General features: G+C 48.0%; 1 protein-coding gene across 2 annotated transcripts in view; it reads left to right on the forward strand.

Annotated features, from left to right (window-relative positions):
* Positions 1-18,009, forward strand: part of RNF165 (ring finger protein 165) — a 39,642-nt gene extending 21,633 nt beyond the window's left edge. The window contains exons 2-9 of one of the 2 annotated variants that reach the window (XM_042028790.1): positions 3,822-4,131; positions 6,073-6,198; positions 10,395-10,524; positions 11,528-11,632; positions 12,120-12,215; positions 12,465-12,548; positions 13,408-13,514; positions 14,654-18,009. In XM_042028790.1, the coding sequence (XP_041884724.1) occupies positions 3,822-4,131; positions 6,073-6,198; positions 10,395-10,524; positions 11,528-11,632; positions 12,120-12,215; positions 12,465-12,548; positions 13,408-13,514; positions 14,654-14,771 (1,076 nt within the window). In that variant the 3' untranslated portion in view covers positions 14,772-18,009. The remainder of the gene's footprint in view (positions 1-3,821; positions 4,132-6,072; positions 6,199-10,394; positions 10,525-11,527; positions 11,633-12,119; positions 12,216-12,464; positions 12,549-13,407; positions 13,515-14,653) is intronic. The other variant, XM_042028791.1, reaches the window with a different exon arrangement.
* The last annotated feature ends 69 nt before the right edge of the window (positions 18,010-18,078 follow it).

The following is an 18,078-nucleotide window of genomic DNA, read 5'->3' on the forward strand; positions in this document are numbered from 1 at the left end:
CAGACATTGCTATCCAGGCAAAAAGCAGATTAAATCCACGAGTCCAATTTTCTTGAAGCATCTTATAGGCAATGTTTATGCTTGTTGGTTTCAATGCAAATGTGATCTAGGACCACACTTGAGGCTTGGAAAAGAGGGAGAAGATGTGCTAGCAAAGTAATCAGTGATAGACTTTCTGGCTCTGCACAACTCCCTGACAGGAGGGGGCAGCCAGGTGGGGGTCAGGCTCTGCTCCCAGGGAACAAGGGACAAGGTAAGAGGAAATGGCCTCGAGCTGTTCCAAGGGAGGTTTAGGTTGGCTATCGGGAAAAGTTTCTTCACAGAATGTGTGGTCAGACTTTGGAAGAGGCATTCAGGGAAGTGGTGGAGTTCCCACTTCTGGAATTATTCAATTGTCATGTGAATGTGGCACCCGGGGACATGGTTTAGTGGTGAACAGAATGGCTCTGGGTTAATGGACTCACTGATCTTAGAGGGTGTGGACTCGCTGGTCTTAGAGGATTTTTCCAGCTTTAACAATCCTGTGACTCTCTGACACTGCTAATGTGAGAACCTCTGTGGAATTCAAAGGGATCAGTGCCTGCTTTTGGTGTTGATTGGGGTGAGCTACCTGGACAAGGATGCTCAGCTCATGTTTGCAGGGTGACACTCTATTTACCTCATGTACATGAGACCAAAATGAGGACGTGGAAAGCAGTCCCCACCAGGGCCCTTTGCATCTAGATGCAATGAGCAGGAGAGGGTAAACTCAAAAATAACTAACTTAAAAATGATTTGAGCTGGTTTTTTTTGCCAGGGCTTTCTGGGGTTCACCAGCACCCTGCTTAGTAAGGACTGGTTCTTTGTTTTGCAGGTGGGCTTGGTTATGCCAGCAGCGTTATTGGATAACTGCTAATAAGCATAGAATTGCTGAAGTATTCCCCAAAGTCTTTGCTTTGCTGTAAAAATCCTCATCAGCAATTGGATTAGTTGTAGAGAATGAACAATTACTACACAGGGTAGTGTGTTATATTAAGACAAATTCATGGGTTTTATTTAATCATATCATCCCGGTCACATTTTGATGTTATTCCTATGAAGGGAAATGCATCACTGGACCAGTAGGTACTAGCAAAAAGTACTGAAAAATGCTTTATTTTATTAATTAGTTCCTAAAGATAAGGCAAATTAACTCTGTACCAAAACAAAATGTTGGGCTTTTGCTTTCAGATATGTTAGCTCTGTGTATCTTCCTGCACACATACCACAGATAAAGTTTGCGTGTTCTGGACCTTGAGAAAGTGTGTGACCAAGTTTCTCCCAAGGACTGCCTATGTATGGGAAGCAAAATCCAAATCAAAAGCATGACCAACTGATCTGCCCACGTGGTGCTCTCTAGTTCGCCATGGCTCTGGCATCAAAGGCCCTGCAGACATTTATCTAAAATCAGGTTAAGGGTTCCCAAGACCCAGTAAAAGCTGGAAATCACTGGCTGAGGTTACACCAGGCATTGAGAGACAAGAGAGTCACAGGAGATGAGAGACAGGCTTTCTCTGCTTTACTTATGTGCTAGAGAATGTGTCCCGGGAAATGTGGGGGAGTATCACTGAGCTTCACTGTCTTGTATCACCCCAAGACATTTTTGTCTGAAATACAGCTGAACTGCAGCCTGGTGACACAGTTGGTGTGTGCAGAGGGTTTAGCACTTTTACGTGCCCTCAAACCTTTTCTTCGGGCCCCGTGAAGGCCTGGGGTTGCACAGTGGCTCGCCTGTGACCTGCTGCAGCAGTTTTCCATTGGGAAGACACATGGCCATCAGAGGTTGAGCAATTCACCATGAGCTACATGGCAAGTATCAAGCAAACACAGCAGTCAGGATGCTTCTCCTCATAATTCCCTTCAGCAATGGGTCAGGGAAGTGCAGGATCTCCATTTCATTACTCAGCCTTTACCTGTTTGCGGCGAATTTGGGCCAGGTCGTCAGCAACAAATACAGCCTGCAGGGGAACGGGGTATATGAATGGTTCTTTGGCCTGGATTTGCAGATCTGTCATTGAGGAACAGCAGGTCTGATCCCACCACCTCTGGTTTTAATTAATATCGTGGTCGAATCATGCTGTTATATGACAGCAGGGGAAATTATCACCTCAAGAAGCACTGCTGTGGGTGGCATGTATTGTGTAACCTGCTCTCTCTCAGACGGGCACTGTGGAGGATTAGTTTGTATTTAAGAGATGCTGTGTATAATTATGCACAGCTTTGCAAACCATCCATTTCTGATAGCCCCTCTCCTGTTGTTTCTCCTGCTGGCATCTGGCTTGCTGTGAGCCTCTCCTGTTTCCATATGGACATGACCAGAGAGCACTTGGGACTCCCTGAGCTGCTGTGGTGGACTGGCCCTGCCTGGCAGGGAGATGTGAGCAGAAGGGGTCTGGTGAAGAAGGCATGATGTACATGCTTGTGCTTTGGGATGATGTAGTGTCTCTTGGTGCTGTTGTTCTAGGATATTTTGTACCATTCACAAAGATTAAAACAGAAAGAGGAAAATGGGGTGTTCAAAACACTGTAAAAGGGGAGGTGTTCCATCCTGGGGCTGATCATCAGCAAAGAGGCATCCCTAATAGTCTCACTCAAGTCTCATCCTTCATCTCTGAGTTGACTCTTTCCCTAGTTTAAGAGCCAGAAGTTTTGGGTGATTCCTGTAAATGCTCCAGGAATGTAGGAATTAACACGCTGGATTGGGCCAAGGGCCCGTCCAAGCAAGGATCTTGAGCAAGGTGTAAGCCAGTGCCACATGTTTTGCAAAACGCCTCCACTATGGATATGTTTCACACCTCATTTCTTCCTCATTCCCATCAGCTTCAGGACTGGTCTCATAGCAGTCCGTGTTGTGTTTCCAGCAGCTGCTCTCTCCCTGCATGCCGCTCATGAGGACAGGCTGTCGCAGGATCTCAGCAATCACACAGGGCCTTCATCCCTGCTCTCAGAGGTGGAAGTTGTCTCATTCACATCCTGAAGTCAGTGTGAGACAATTTTTTAGAGATTATTAAAGGTTATTTCCTTGCCTATGAGACATTTTTAGAGAGGCAAAGAAATGACTTGCAGGGAAAGTCTGCAATTCAGGGAAAACATTCAAAACTTCAGTGAGATAATATCCAAACCCCAAATATTTTAGAAAACAGGATTTGTTTTCTGGATATTTCCTTAAGTGTTGAGTGTATATCATAAAATGGTTTGGGTTGGAAAGGACCTCTAAAGGTCATCTAGTCCAACTCCACTGCCATGGGCAGGGACATCTCTCACTAGACAAGGTTGCTCCAAACTTCATCCAAGCTGGCCTCAAACACTTCCAAGATGGGGCATCCACAGCTTTTCTGGGCAATCTGTGCCAGGGTCTCACCGCCCTCAGCACAAAAATGTCTTCCTTCTATCTAGTCTGAATTTCCTCTCTTCTAGTTTAAAACCATCGCTCCTTGTTCTACCTCCACGGGCTCTATTAAGGCTTTTGTTCTTTTTCTGTTTAAGACAGGAGAGCCAAAACAAGCTCAAAGCAGTTTTCATCACTACACACTTCAACTTGGAGCCAAAAAGAGACTTTGAACCCAAATCTATGTTTTGGCTCCAATGTTTCTTGGAGGAGAAATACCATTAGTCAAAATCAGCATTTTTTCTTGTAATCAACTTTAACTGGCTTGTTCTCTTTTATTGGTGTTTTTTTATGAACCTTCTGGAAGTGGAGAGTAAGAGCCATTTGCCCAACCCTTGCCATGGGTGGGCGAGCATGGGGCTGGTCTGCCCTGGCTGCCGCCAGCCCCTGTGACCGCTGTGCTCTTCTCTTCCAGGTGCTCCCTTTCAAAGGTCTCAGCATGCCCATGCTACCTCTTGCCGGCATTTCCACCTGGGTCCCCAGCCCCCGCTCTCCGCCGACTTCGCCCTGCCTCACGCGGTACAGCCGCAGCCGGGGCTGGCTCCCCACATGGCCCCCGCGCACCAGCACAGCGGCCCCCTGCACCAGCCCCTGGCGCCGGTGCCAGCCCTGCCCTTCCAGGACGTCGCCGGGCCCTCCTTCCTACCTCAGGCGCTACACCAGCAATACCTCCTCCAGCAGCAGCTCCTCGAGGCGCAGCACCGCCGGCTCATGCCCCATCCCAGGTAAGGGGATCCCGCTCTCACCAAAGGATGTGGAGGAGCTGCGTCAACCTCACACGGCCTGTGAAACCCCAGCAGTGCTGGCAGTGTTGGGTTTTCTTCTCGACCTCGCCTGTGTGCACTGAGAATGTGTCTGCCAGAAGGGAGGCTGCAGGGCAGGCTGCACCTGAAGGTGTGCCAATCCTGTGGGGATCCCTATGGTGCTCTTCTAGCGTGCTCCATTATTGGCAGTCCGAGGAGGATCATGATGGTGTTACAGGGGTCCTGTCCTGTCTCTGCGTGCATGAGCTACATCCTCGTAGCTGCTGTTCCAAACCATGCAAGAGACTGTCCACTTGTCTCATCAGGTTATACACACGGAGGTCTTGCTGCTCAGGGTCTAGGTAGGCTTTCCATCTCTGTGAGGGAATGATGCCACTGACCTGCAGCACACTCTATCACAGAAAGCATCCTAAATCCACACCGAGCTGACAGTGCAGAGAGAATTACTGTAACTCAGCAGAGATGGAAATGGATGCCTGGCCTTGTCTTGATTGTGTTTCTTGAGAGAGGAGTGATTTTTTTTTGGAAACATATGGAAGCTATTTGTGGGTTGTACCCATGGATCAAGAATCAGAGGATGAGACTTTGCAATGATGCTTCATTTGGAAAGAATGCTACGGATAGGAAACCCTTTCATTCCATGCCCTCTCTGTCTGAAAATTGTGTGTTCTTCTCATCATTGTTTTGCTGTGCATAAGCTGGATTTTAGGTGGATTTAATGATTAGCTAATAATTGGGTAGCAAGTATGTTCAAGGCTGAGGAACTGATGATACAAGTGTTTATCTCTTAGTCATAAGCTGAATTCAAATAAAAGCACAGAGCACAACTCCACACAGGATCTGCTTTGGTAAATGCTGTCAGTATTGTATTTGGAAGTGGGCTGTGGTGTAGAAGAAGGCAGGAACCTCTTGCCAGTGCTTGTCTCTGAAAGCACAGCTGCAATGGAGGAGGATGTCTGGACCCTTAAAGGTGTGGGGCAGAAGGTCCCAGTAATGGGAATATGGGTTATGCCTTTGAAAGTGAAACCTCTGAACTGTGGCTGCATGAAAAGTTATTTACTTAGCAGTTGCCTGCTCCATTTGCCCTACTTTTTTCCTGAAGATTTGCTTTGCGATGCCTCCACTGGTAAGTGGTAACTCATCAGGAAGCAAAGGGTATGAGTCTGTCTGTAATGCAGAGCCTGCTTGTGCATCCACCTTGTCTCTTGCCAAATGTGGACACTGATCAAGCAGCACATGCTCTTCCCCTGAGCAGTTCAAATAAGCAATAATCATGAGACTCAAATCCCTAGAAAAATCTTGCTGTATTTTCTCCTGCCTGCAGTGGGAGCAGAGCAGAGGGAGAAGGAGCTGGAACCCAGCCTGGCCTGTCCATCATCCAAAGAAATGTTGGCAAAGGCCAGTGAGAGTAAATCCTGCTTTCAGTCACTCCTGAGTAAGCTGGTTGTGAATGAGGTTCCCCAGGAGTTTATGGACTGCATGGGAGAGAAGACAACCTGCAGCTTCTTTATGATGATGGATAACGGCTGAAGCAGGGGCACATTTTGTCTTGTGTGTTGTTTATGGGGCTGACTGTGGCAAAAAAGAAAATAGTGCAAACTGCATGAAGCTGCTGAGAAGTTGTTTGGTTTCCTCTTTTTCTCTCCATGTTGCCAGCAAATAACATCTCCTGCAAACTGAGCATATTTGGGTGCCACAGGGCGTGAGAATGGATTGCTACGTGATGACCACGAGGGAATGACAGCCCTGGGTTCCTCTTCCCGTCATCCCTGACACCTGCCTGGAGTGTTTAGCTTTGGACACTTATTCACAAGCCCAGCCACTGGGGTTTTCCCATGGGTTCTTGACAGAAATTCCAGTGCCCACCCCTGTCTGACCCTGTTGCTGCTCTCTTTCCCACAGGCGGGCCCAAGAGCGCATGTCTGTCCAGCCTCACCGCCTACACCCCAGCTTCGACTTCAGCCACCAACTCCAGACTCCACAGCCCATGGGGCCCCAGCCCAGGTATTTGGCAGAGGGCACAGACTGGTAAGTGATCCCCATTTCACTGCTGCATCCAATGAAGTGTTTAAAAACTCCTGTGAAGGCTGCAGGTGTTGTAAAAATGCCATCAGGGATCAGGGCTTTGATGAAAGGTAATGAGTCAGCTCAGCAGTTACAGTGTGGGGAGTGTGCAGAGGGAAAACTCATCTCTGAGAGGGCTGTGAGAGTGTGAAAGCCTCCTATATAAATAGAATCATTGAATCATTCAGGTTGGAAAAGCCCTCTAAGACCATTGAGTCCAACCATTCCCCAGCACAGCCAAGGCCACCACTAGCCCATGTCCTCAAGTGCCACATCCACATGGTTTTTAAATCGTGCCAGGGATGGGGACCCCAACACTGCCCTGGGCAGCTGTGCCAGGGCTGCTGGACAGCTCCTTGGATGAAGCAATTTTCCCTAATATTCAATCTAAACTTCCCCTGGCACAACTTGAGGCCATTCCCTCTTGTTCTGTCCCTTCTACCCTGGGAGCAGAGCCCTGCCCCCTCCTGTCAGGGAGTTGTGCAGAGCCAGAAGGTCCCCCTGAGCCTCCTTTTTTCCAGGCTAAGCCCCTTTCCCAGCTCCTTCTCTGCTCCCCATCAGACTTGTGCTCCAGACCCTTCCCCAGCTCCACTGCTCCTCTTTAGGCACACTTCATAGTTGTTGCTCATAACTTTTCACCAACAGCTTTAGAGTGAAGCCAAGCATGAATTCTCCCAAGGGCTCTTCATGCTGCAGGGCACAGACAGGGTTTTTTCCTGGTAGACCATTGTCTGCCTGAACTAGACCTTCTGCTGTCCTTCAAGCACTCAAAACCCAGTGGCAATAATGTTTTCTGTGGTCCAAATTAGGGAGAACCATGCTACCCTGCAATGTAGGGTGGTGTGAATGGAGATTTCTTCACCATCCTCCAACTGTAGTGTTCAATACCCTGGAAAAGCTTTGCAGGGAATTGTTAATTTCATTTTCAGAGCAGGCTGAGAGCTCTTGAACAGTTAATAAAGTATGGTAACCTGGTTGAAAGAATGAGAAAATAAAAACATACTTCTGAGTAGCTGCTTGTAAGCTGAGCGAAGTCCATTCTGTGCACTGAATGGAGAAAATAGCATGCGAACTTGTAATTAGAGACAATCGCAATGTATTTGCACAAGGGGACCGAAATAAAATGGCACAGGAAATCTTAATGATGGCATTTCCTAACATCTGAGCACTTCACTCTGCAAATGAAAAGTCCTTTTAACCCAGGGTTGTTGTTTTTTTCCCCCTTCAGCGCACAATACACAATCTAAAATATGACCACATCCTTCTGCAATTTTCTTCTCAGGTGTTCCCATTACTGGCACTCCTGTGGGCTGAATGTGGTCGGGGTGACATTGTTCATACTGGTTTGCAAAGCAGTTCATGTACCATCTGGATAGAGCGATTCTTTCTGCCTCTCTTTCAGCTCAGAGTGCTTAATTATAATCATTAGAAGTATCTGATAAAGCATCACTAAATGCCCTCCTCCTCCCTCCTTTTCTCCCCTCTGTTGCTCCATAGCCTTATAAAACCCGAGGAGTGGGGGTGACAGAAATCATACATGGTGGGCATATGTTTGGGTGACTCACTTTCCCTTGGGGCACACGAACAGTTTTGCCCAGTGACAAATATAGAAACTGCCTTCTAACGTGTTACCCCTGGATGAGCAGCAGCAGCGTTTCCTCGGAGGCTGTAGGTGGTGGGCACTGCCACAGGAAGTGGAAGTGGGGATGGAAGAAAAGTCTGAGGAAAGATCAGTCATCTCAGACAGCCCAACCCCAGTTAAAGTTTTTTGGTGAAGTAAATAAACTCCCATTTGGTTCCTTAAATCATCTTCTGCACACATGTGTAGTGATGACCATCCAGCCTGTTATATGGAGTCTTACCCTTCACTCCTTGGCTATTGGCAGCCCATTTACCACAAGCATCACAGCTCTTGAACCTCCCATCTGAGCTTTAAGATGCAGGTGAGGTCATTCATGTAGCATGGACTAGAAAGTAATGGTTAGTTCTGTTCTCCTTCAAAAAGTATGCTCTGCTCATTCAGCCCCAAACCCTGGGACTACACTGTTCCATGCTGTATTCTGCTTTGGACACATCTGTAGACCCACAGCATCACTTCAGGAACCTCAACATCTGATCTTAAGGCTCTAGATGCACAAACAGCTCAGCAGTCCTGTTATTGCAATTGCTTGTGCAATTTAAGAATGGCCATTTGCCTTTGAGAGATCTCTTCAGTCCTTGATCCCAAAGCACTCCATGAATTACCACATCTATTTTATAGACAGGGAATATGGGAAGGCAGAGAGGAAGTGGATCAAGGTCATGCATCAAGAAAGTGGCGGGGCTGGGAATGGACCCAAAGCCTCCTGATTTCCAATTGAGCCCTCCATCAACCTGGGAACGATCTTAAGCAATTGGTTAAATATCCAAAATTGGGACACAGGAGCTGGAGAGTGCCCAGACCTGTGGGTTCTCACCCTGGTTGTGCTCTTGCCATTTCTGTGCTGTGTTTTGTCCTCTGCCCAGTTTTGTCTGTCTAGCACGTGGCTAGCACAGGGCCAGCAAAGGTAGTCCCTCTCTTGACCTCTGTTTAGAACCATAGAAGCACAGAATATCCTGAGTCGGAGGGGACCCACAAGGATCATCTCATCCAGGTTAGTGCGGGTGTTAGGGAGTTCTAGAGCACTGGTGGTGCTGCCTGGTGCACAGGCTGTTCTGGATGAAGGATTTCTGCATCTACTGTCCCCTCATGTCCCCATCTTCTGGTGGGTGAAAGCAGTTTCACAGCTGCTGGAGGACACATCTGGGCTGCTCCTAACAAGCCATGGTATGCACTGCTGCTGTCCTCCACGCAGGGGAGGAGAAGTTGGAGGCTGAAACGGGAAGCCACCCTTGTGCTCTAATTAGCTTTGTTCTGGCAAATGTGAAGACAATTGTTATTAGAGCACCGGATTTTGTAGTGATGATAAAGCGAATGATGTTCAAAGCACTTGTTTGCCGAGTGACTCTTAGGCTGGAAAGAATAGGGATCAGCTAATTGGATTATAGATGGAAATGCTGCATTAGGCCCACTCCCTACACATGGTGTGGTGGTGGTGGGGTTATAGTTTATGTCTGTGTATTGGATTGAGCAGAGCCATGACGTTGGTCATGACAAGTCCTGGGATTGAGCTGGGTTATTTTACTGGAGTATAAAAGTGCCCAAATTCACCAAGCTGAGCTCCAACTTTGCTGGCCTGGGTCAGGCTGTGTTCAGGCAAGCAGGGCCATCAGGGATGTCCTGCCCCATTGGTGTCGGCCTGCTAGTTGTGTGACACACTTTCCTACAGCAACCTCATAAAACCTTTATGTTTTTTGCACAAATCACAGTTCTGGAGTTCATAGGATGGTAGAATTCCAGAGTGGTTTGGGTTGGACAGGACCTCAAACATCATCTTGCTCCAACCCCTGTCATGGGCAGGGACATCTTCCAGTAGACCAGGGTGCTCCAAGCCCTGTGCAACCTGGCCTTGGACACTGCCAGGGATGGGGCAGCCACAGCTTCTCTGGGCACCCTGTGGCAGGGCCTCCCCACCCTCACACCTCACACCCTCACTACCCTGAGGCTGGATTCAGGCAAGGCACAGTGTCCTTTCACTCCCCAAGTCCTACCATGATCTCTGCTGGGAGACCTCCAAGGAGAACACAGGCACATCAAAAAAGCCCACAGACAGTGCCCATCTAGCTTCTAAAAACTACAAGAATGGTTCATTGTTGAGTCCCTTGAGTAATTACTTGTATTCCTGCAAAATATGCAAGGCAAACTGTAATAGATTGCAGTGCTGGCAGCACAGGAAGGTCCTGGTCTGACCAGACTGGGTTGCTGAGCCTGGGTATCATTTTGAGCCACCAAAATGCTCTTGCTCTGAAATTAGCAGGGTGCATCTGCACAGCTCTTGACCCCAAATAACTCAAATGCTATCTGGCATAGAAACAACCCCTCACTCCTCCGTGGTGGCCTGGTGGGTGATTCCCCAAACCGGAGGAAACTCCTTTCCAAGCAGTGACATCTCCCCAGGCTGAGGAGCCCAGAGCAGCCCAGAGCTCACCAAGGAGGTTGCCCTGTGAGCATGCTCTGGTTTGCTGCAGTCCTTGAATACAACCATGCACTCAGAGCCACGTCTTCCTCCTGGTGCCCACAGGGACCTCAGCGTTGACGCGGGGCTGACTCACACCCAGTTCCAGGTCCGGCCGGTGCCCCAGCCCTATCAGCATTACTTGGCTACGCCTCGGATGCACCATTTCCCCAGAAGCACATCCTCAACGCAGATGGTAAGTGAAACGTTTTTACTGAGAAATGTTTTATGCATTGTCTGCCAGAAGGCAGTCAAAATAAAGGCTGCTATCTTTCTATCACCTGTCTTCTGCAAATCCCACTTATCTCCGGCCGTGGGAGGGAGTGTCTGAAAGGATAATGTTGCATCACTGCACTGGATTAGAGAAAGAAAAGAAAAGCTCAGCTGTTCTGGAAGGATTTGGTCCATTGCTTGCAGCACCATGTTGACAAACTGGTCTGCAAAACATGTGCAGGATGTGAGAGACTCAGGAGTTAATACTAATAATTTTGTTAATATTGGAAGAAACTGTGATCTCCCAGGACTTTTTGTATGTGGAAGGATTGGCAGTGGGTGACAGCCTTCCCTGATGTCAGCCCCAAGGACCATCTCTCATCATGTCGTTGCTCTCTACATCAGCTTTGATGCCACCTGTAAAGGTTTTGCATGACCTCTTGCACAGGTGGAGGTGGGTTTGATGAGAAAACAGGCTGACTGGGGTAGTTTTCTACCCCTTCTCCTAGCAGGGTGCTGTATTTGGAGCTAATTGATGCCAAGTACTGCTAATCCTTAAAACACCCTCAGAAATCCCATGAGGGTGCTTTTCCCTGGTGCCATAGTCAGACTCTGACACCTGTGTACTACAGCAAGCCTTAAAGAAAAAAACAATCAAAGCTTTGATGAAGAGAAATTCACCCATTTAAATGAAATAAAATTTCTTTGTAATCTAATCCGTGTTGGGAGTTTGGAACCACGATGTTATGGATGATACAGGAATTATTATAACAGATAATTTATTTGGAGGAAGTGCATGTTCTTTTCATTATAGGAAATGTATTTGATAAAACCTCATTTTTTATTATCAAAAGGCTTAAATTGGTGAAGGTGTCAAGCTGCTCTTTCAATTTGAATTTTTAAAGCACTAGATTTACGTCAGGGTACACAAGGGTTTCCTGTGGGCAAGTACAGGTGGCTTTATTTTCCTCCCTCACTTCTTGCAGGTTGTTCATGAAATCAGAAATTACCCTTACCCTCAGCTTCAGCTGCTTGCTCTTCAGGGACTGAACCCAAGCAGGCACACGTCCGCCGTGCGGGAGAGCTATGAAGTACGTATCTGGAGACTGGAATTATTAATGTTTTAAGCGCTGTGAATCTGTGCAAGCTCTGGTACTTTTTGTGGCGTGGCAGCTGCAGTGAGTCTTTCAGCAATTCTAGTAATAACTGGGAAGTGATGGGATTGAGTATGGTAAAAAATCTGGTTTACTCCTAGGGGCTCTGGCTCCTTTCATGTCTGTGAACAAAGTGCTCCAGATCTGTGGGGTTTTGTTTCCCAGACTGTCAGATGAAGCTCAAATTCCACCCTAATTTGTGAAATATTGGATATCCAGCTCTTTGCCTCGAGCTCTTAGTTATTATCCCAAGTGCCAGGGATCAGATCCATCATTACAGCATGGCTGATTTGGGTTTGATGGACATTTCCACTGAGGAGAGAACAGGAGGGAGCCTCGATTGCCAGCAGGTATGGTTGTGTGGTGGGAGCTGGTGCCTTGGGAGCAGTGGGGATGGCACTTTCCTGATGTTCCTGTGCCACAGGAGCTGCTGCAGCTGGAGGACAGGCTGGGCAGTGTGAGCCGGGGCGCCGTCCAGAACACCATCGAGAGATTCACCTTCCCCCACAAGTACAAGAAGGTGAGTGCCACGAAACCACGGCACAGCTGCCAGCCCCTCTCAGTCGGCCAAGGGCCGTGGGCACGGAGCAGGCAGAAGGAAGGACTTTGGTGGGTCACAATCCTCAGGGTTGGCAAACTGGCACCATCAACCAAAACATCCCCCGAGGCGTGGGAGGAATGTAAAACCCAGCAGTGGTGCTTTAATATCTTGCGGGGCTCCCGGGGCGGAAGCGGTGGCGTAGCTCAGCTGGCTGTTTCTCACTTCTAGGCTAGGAAGCTGCGGGCCAAATTTTCAAAAGGGTCTCAACCTTCTCCCACCCAGCGGGTGCAATTTCCCCCCTGTCCGCACCTGGTAAGAAAGTGCACACCACCAAGGGGCCTTCGTGCATGCAAACCCGCCCCGTTCTGCATGCAAGCGGCGCTGCCCCGCGCCCGCCCTGAGGGCGGCGGCTCCGCGGCCTGGGGGACCTCGTCCTCCCCTTGCTTCACAAGGGGTGTCTCCTCTGTCGGAGCTGACCTCCTGCCCATGAGGAAATGGGTGGCACATCTTTGGGTTGTGCTAAGTAGAAATTGGGAAGGATGCTTGTCTGGGTAGTAATTTTGTGCGCTGGTCACTACCCGGCTGGAGGGTAGGGATGTTGCATTGCCCAGGTTGGATGTGAGGTAACTCCTGCTGCACTTGTCTCTCACCACGTCTCCAGTGAACCCAGGAAAATGATATGAATAGGAATGGATGTGTGGGGAAAGAGGAAAAGGGGGAGCTGACAGGCTAAGCACTGCCCTGTGGTGCAGCATGGGGCCGGCCCGGTGGCCAAGCTGGCATGGGGCACAGTGGTTGTCCTTCCTGGCAGTGGTGGCCCCATGACTTTTGGGGTCTCCCCAAGGAGAAGTCTCCAGCAAAGAAGACCATGGGGCCATCCCCACTGCAGGGAAGCAGTGGGGGGCTGTATTGGGGCAGCAGAGGACAGGCTGCTCCTTGGGCCACTGCCACCAGCCTCTCTGCCACTGGCCCCGGGAGGAGATGTGCCAACCAGCAGCATGTTGGTGGCACACTCATCTTGCTGGCTGTTTTGGCTGGGCTGGCTTCTCTGAGCTGGAGGATGTGGCTGATAGATGGAGATCTTATTGTTTATCTTCCTGCAACTACCAAGGCTTGGGAGGGCATTAGAAAGGAAAGGCCTAACCAAATGATGTCTTTAACCTTGCTGCAGAGAAGACCACAGGAAGGCAAAGCTGAGCAAGACGATGGCGAGGAGTCAGATACCGACGAGAAATGCACAATCTGTCTGTCCATGCTTGAAGACGGAGAGGACGTCAGGTAAGATCCTTTCATCCCCTCCTCTGCCTCTCGATGCCATCTGAGCTGTGTTTATTTGGATTAATGCTGCTGTGCACTGCTGGGGATGTGTCTGTTCTTGCCCTGAGAAACTCATCTGGGCTGTTGCAGGGTCTGGGAACCCACATGCTTTGTAGGTGGACATTGGTATGGCCCGTAGGCAGGAAAAGACCTGCAGCAGCAAGGGGGCCAAGTTTTTATAGTTTTTCCTGGGTTTGGATCACCTGCTTCCAGGCTGTGCCAGCTGGCCAGGTGTCAAATTGTCAAAGAAGGGTGGGTCAGACAGGTCTCTGACAACCGTCTGGAGCTTGGGGTCATCAACATCTGAGCCTGACAGATGACCAAAGTATGATAAAATGCAGTGTGAGTGTGAGGTCCAGGAGCGCTGGGCTTGTGTCCAAGACAGAGCTGCTTTATTGTAGAATAAGTAAGATTACTCTGCCCACATGGTCACAGGGAACAATCCCCAGCCAGCAGAACCCCAGCTGTCCCTAACAGACATCCCAGGCTGTTGACTGGGTCAAATCTCTACTTGTGGCAGAGGATGGGGACAAGAAATTTGCAAGGGGCTGAACTATCATGGCTGAAGGGACTGCAGGTGAGAAGTACCCAGGTCTGATTCTCACCCTTAAATTGTCAATAAAAGCTCTGATCCTCTTGCTGTGAGTTCTTGTGGTTCAAGGTTCCTCTGTATCACAAAGCTGATACGTGATGATGGCAAAGGTGATGCAGGTGAAAAGTGACCAGGTTGCCTGGGGACACCCATGTAGGAATGGTCTGGAGCCACCCGACTGCTAATGTGACACAACCGTGAAGGACTGAGGGGCTTTGGAGCATAACCTCACTCCTAAAAGGTTAAAAATTAGCAGCCAGCACAATTAATAACTGGAACAACTCAATTCAGGGTGGTGTGGGGGCTTCTGATAGGCCAGGAGGACACCATCTCCAGCCTACTGCCCTGTGTGAGCTGGCATGGCTGGGAAAGGCTGCAGGACCTTGGCAGCAATGGTGTCACCACAGCAGTGTTTCTCACGTTCAAAACAGCCCCAGATGCTGTTTTTCAACTCTTCTTGGTCCCTTGGGCCTCCTCCATCCTAACAGTGGTATTTTTGTCTCTGCAGGCGGTTGCCCTGTATGCATCTCTTTCACCAAGTGTGCGTGGACCAGTGGCTGGCCACCAGCAAGAAGTGTCCGATCTGCAGGGTGGACATTGAAACTCAGCTCGGCTCGGACAGTTGAAAAGACTAGCTGGACACACCATTTTCCTTACCAGGTCGTACGGCCATAAACCCTTGCAGCGAAATTTTTTGCCTTCTGAGCCATTTGATTGAGAGGGGAAGTCTGCAGGCACGTTAGTGAGGAGGTGGAGGTGGTGATACAATATCTAGCAGTAGGGAGATATTGCACATATACGCAGGATACAGGCCCAGTGAAAGGGAGCTGGCATTCCCGGAGCTCAGAGACCCCGTGCTGCAGAAGATTTTAGTGTTGAACATGAAGGAACTAGTTGTAGTCCGGCCTGTCAATCCTGCTTTTAATGGGGATTGTATATATACCTCTCAAATATGTAGAAACATGTTAGGGGTCCTTTAGCTATTTCTATGGATGGCAGCTGGAGCATGTTAGCTTAAGAAATGTTGTGTTTGATGCCCTACTCATCTTGTGGTGGACATGTTGCTGTTACCTAATTTGCACCAAATATTTTTTCATAGATTCCTTATTTTGGTGCCTGATTAATACATTGCAGAGGGAGAAAAAAGACGTCAAACTTTCCCACCCCTTGGGGTGGGGGAAAGAGGAGAAAAAGCAAAATCCTGTTTACAGTCAGAAGGGTTTGCGCTCTTTGCCTCAGCCGCGTGTGCTTCTTTCCCTTGCATTTACAGTGTGTTGCAAATTTAGAGAAGCTTAATGAAAATAAAAATAAAGATTGGGGATAAAATGAACGAAGCAATAGGGAAAAGCTTCGTTCCTGCTTGTCTGCTGGTGCTGGACACTTTCTGTAGCAGCACAGTATTTGAGTAGATGCTGTTTCTTTGCTTTCTGTATCTTAAAAAAGTAGCTTGTCATATCAAAATCCAAGGAAGTTCTGTCTACATGATTGCAATTGTCCGTGATGCTTTCTTCTGTGAGCTGTGTGGCTGGTTGGCTTTGCCAGCACTGCTCCAAAATGATGGTTATGGGAGCCTGCGCCTACAGCTGTTCTTTGGGGTGTAATAACCAGAGAGGTGCTGAGAGGTGCAAAATGCCAACCCCTCTCCCATTGCAAAAGCATCTCTTGATAACGGCATGGAGGAAAACTCGATGCTCACAAGACACTGCCGAGACCATGAGCCCTTGGGTGTGGGTGGGGAAGGCAGGGTGGAGGTGGGGTTGCCACTTTTGGGAGCCTTGCTGCTGGGCTGTGACCCGCCTCAAAGCATGCGCACCCGTGCCCACGTGGGCTTGTGTAAGTGTTTCAGGCCGTGCCCACACGGAGTAATCAGTGGTTGTCAAAATGAAACTTAATCACATTAACACTCAAAACAGAATTAAGAGGTAATACCCAAAGGAGCGAGCTGTTGTGATCCATGCTCCTCCTGAAAAAAAAAGGCCTCAGCACACCAACCGCAGGGACCGGGTGGAAAATCCTCGGGAAAACCAACATTCACAACCAAAACCTGTAGTTTTCTTTTTTTTTCTTTTTTTTTTTTTCTTTCATACTAGGGGAGAAAAGAGCTGCAGAGGAGCAGCAGGGGAATTAGAAACATAACCTATTGAAAATGCTGGTGTGGTGGGAATGATTTCTGGCTCCTCTGAGCATCTGTTTCACTGGAGAGAAATGCTCTCCCAAGTAGATTCAATCATAAACTATCATCTGAGAAACTGCAAGATTCACATGAGCTGTAACTGGAAAACACCAGCCTCAGAGGCACCACACAGATTTCTTTTTTCTTCCCAATGAGAGAAGGGAGAGAAGGAGGGAAGCCCCATGTGAGGGTGCAGGAGCCTCTCTCTTCGTGTGCTCATGCAGGTGGGAAGGAGTGGAGGGGGACAAATGGTGACATATAGAGAAGACATAAGAAATTCTTGGCTGTGAGGGTGGAGAGGCCCTGGCACAGGTTGCCCAGAGAACCCTGGAAGTGTCCAAGGCCAGGTTGGATGGGATTGGAGTGACCTGGTCTAGTGAAAGGTGTCCCTGCCCGTGGTAGGGGGTTTGGAAAAAGATGAGCTTTAAGGTCCCTGCCAACCCAAACCATTCCATGACTTTATGACACATTTGCCACCCAGCACAAGTGACGGCTTCTTGGGGGATGTGGTGGTCCCAGCCCTGATGTCCATGGGTCAGGGAGTGGCCCATGAATACCTATAGGGCTGGGTCCACCAGCATTGAAGCAGCATTACAGATAATACTAATAATACTAACAACGTGGACAAGCAAAGCAAGGCTTTGGTGGTAAAACACACTCTGAGCAGGTTTGCTCTGTCCAGGTGTGACCTGGAGGGGCGAAACAGGGAGAGTAACAGGGGGATTGATACCCTCGCTGGGTGGGCAGGGAATGAAGAACGCTTCTGGACCGCGTGTTTTCTTTTAAAGCCTATGAGAAAGTGTTACTATTTGCCTAATAAACAAGCACAGTTTTTAAAAAAAAAAAAATCGAACAAACTTAAAAAAAAAAAAAACAAAACAACAAACCTTCGGTGAAGAAAAGCACCGAACTCCCATGGTCTCGTGTGAGTGACTGATCCCAAGGTGCGTGCGAATTTACAGTGTCTGGAGTTGTATCGGTGTGTCAGGTTCCTTTGCATTTAAATAATTTGTACAAGTAGGTTGCGAGTTAGGATGAGTTTAAAAACAAAGCGAAACAAACATCATCAACAACAACAACAACAACAAAAGAAATCTAGAAACAAAACATCAATAGTTTACAGGGTTTTGTGAGTTTAAATGCCTTATATTTAACAATCATAATTTATGACTAACTTGTAGATATTGTGGGTTCTTATTTAATTATTTTTATAGTTGTTTTTTTGCATTTTTAATTATAATTTATTTATTTAGAAATTACTACTAATTTTTTTTATTACTCCTATTACCTCATTTTTGCATTGTTTCTGGGAATGGAATGCTTTGCATGCATCGGTACTTAAAAAAAATTAAACAGGGGATGTGGGGGGTAATGCTTATCTTGTCAAAAACAAACAAAAAAAAAAAACAAAAAAAAGAGAAAAAAATCAGGGTGTGTGATTACAAACTGTATTACTGTGGTGCTGTTACCTTGGATACATTCCATAAAAATGCAAACCTTTGATTCTGTATGCTGTGACATAGTGGAAAACTGCAATATAGTGACTGTGTTTAGCACATATATATGAATATTATTTGCACTCATAATCAAACTCTGGTGATCCTTTCACTTGTGTCCTTGCGCATTGAAGGCGATTAACGACGCTCTGCATAAACCAAAATGTTTTGGTTGATTCTTGGTACTGCCCTGTCCCTGATGCCTCTGGTGATGCTGCTGCTGCTGCTGCTGCTGCTGCTGCTGCTGCTGCTGCTGCTGCTGCT

The sequence above is a fragment of the Corvus kubaryi genome, unplaced genomic scaffold (assembly GCF_017639235.1).
Source record: "Corvus kubaryi isolate FWS band 111438036 unplaced genomic scaffold, C.kubaryi_AGA036_p1.0 37308, whole genome shotgun sequence".
NCBI lineage: Eukaryota > Metazoa > Chordata > Aves > Passeriformes > Corvidae > Corvus > Corvus kubaryi.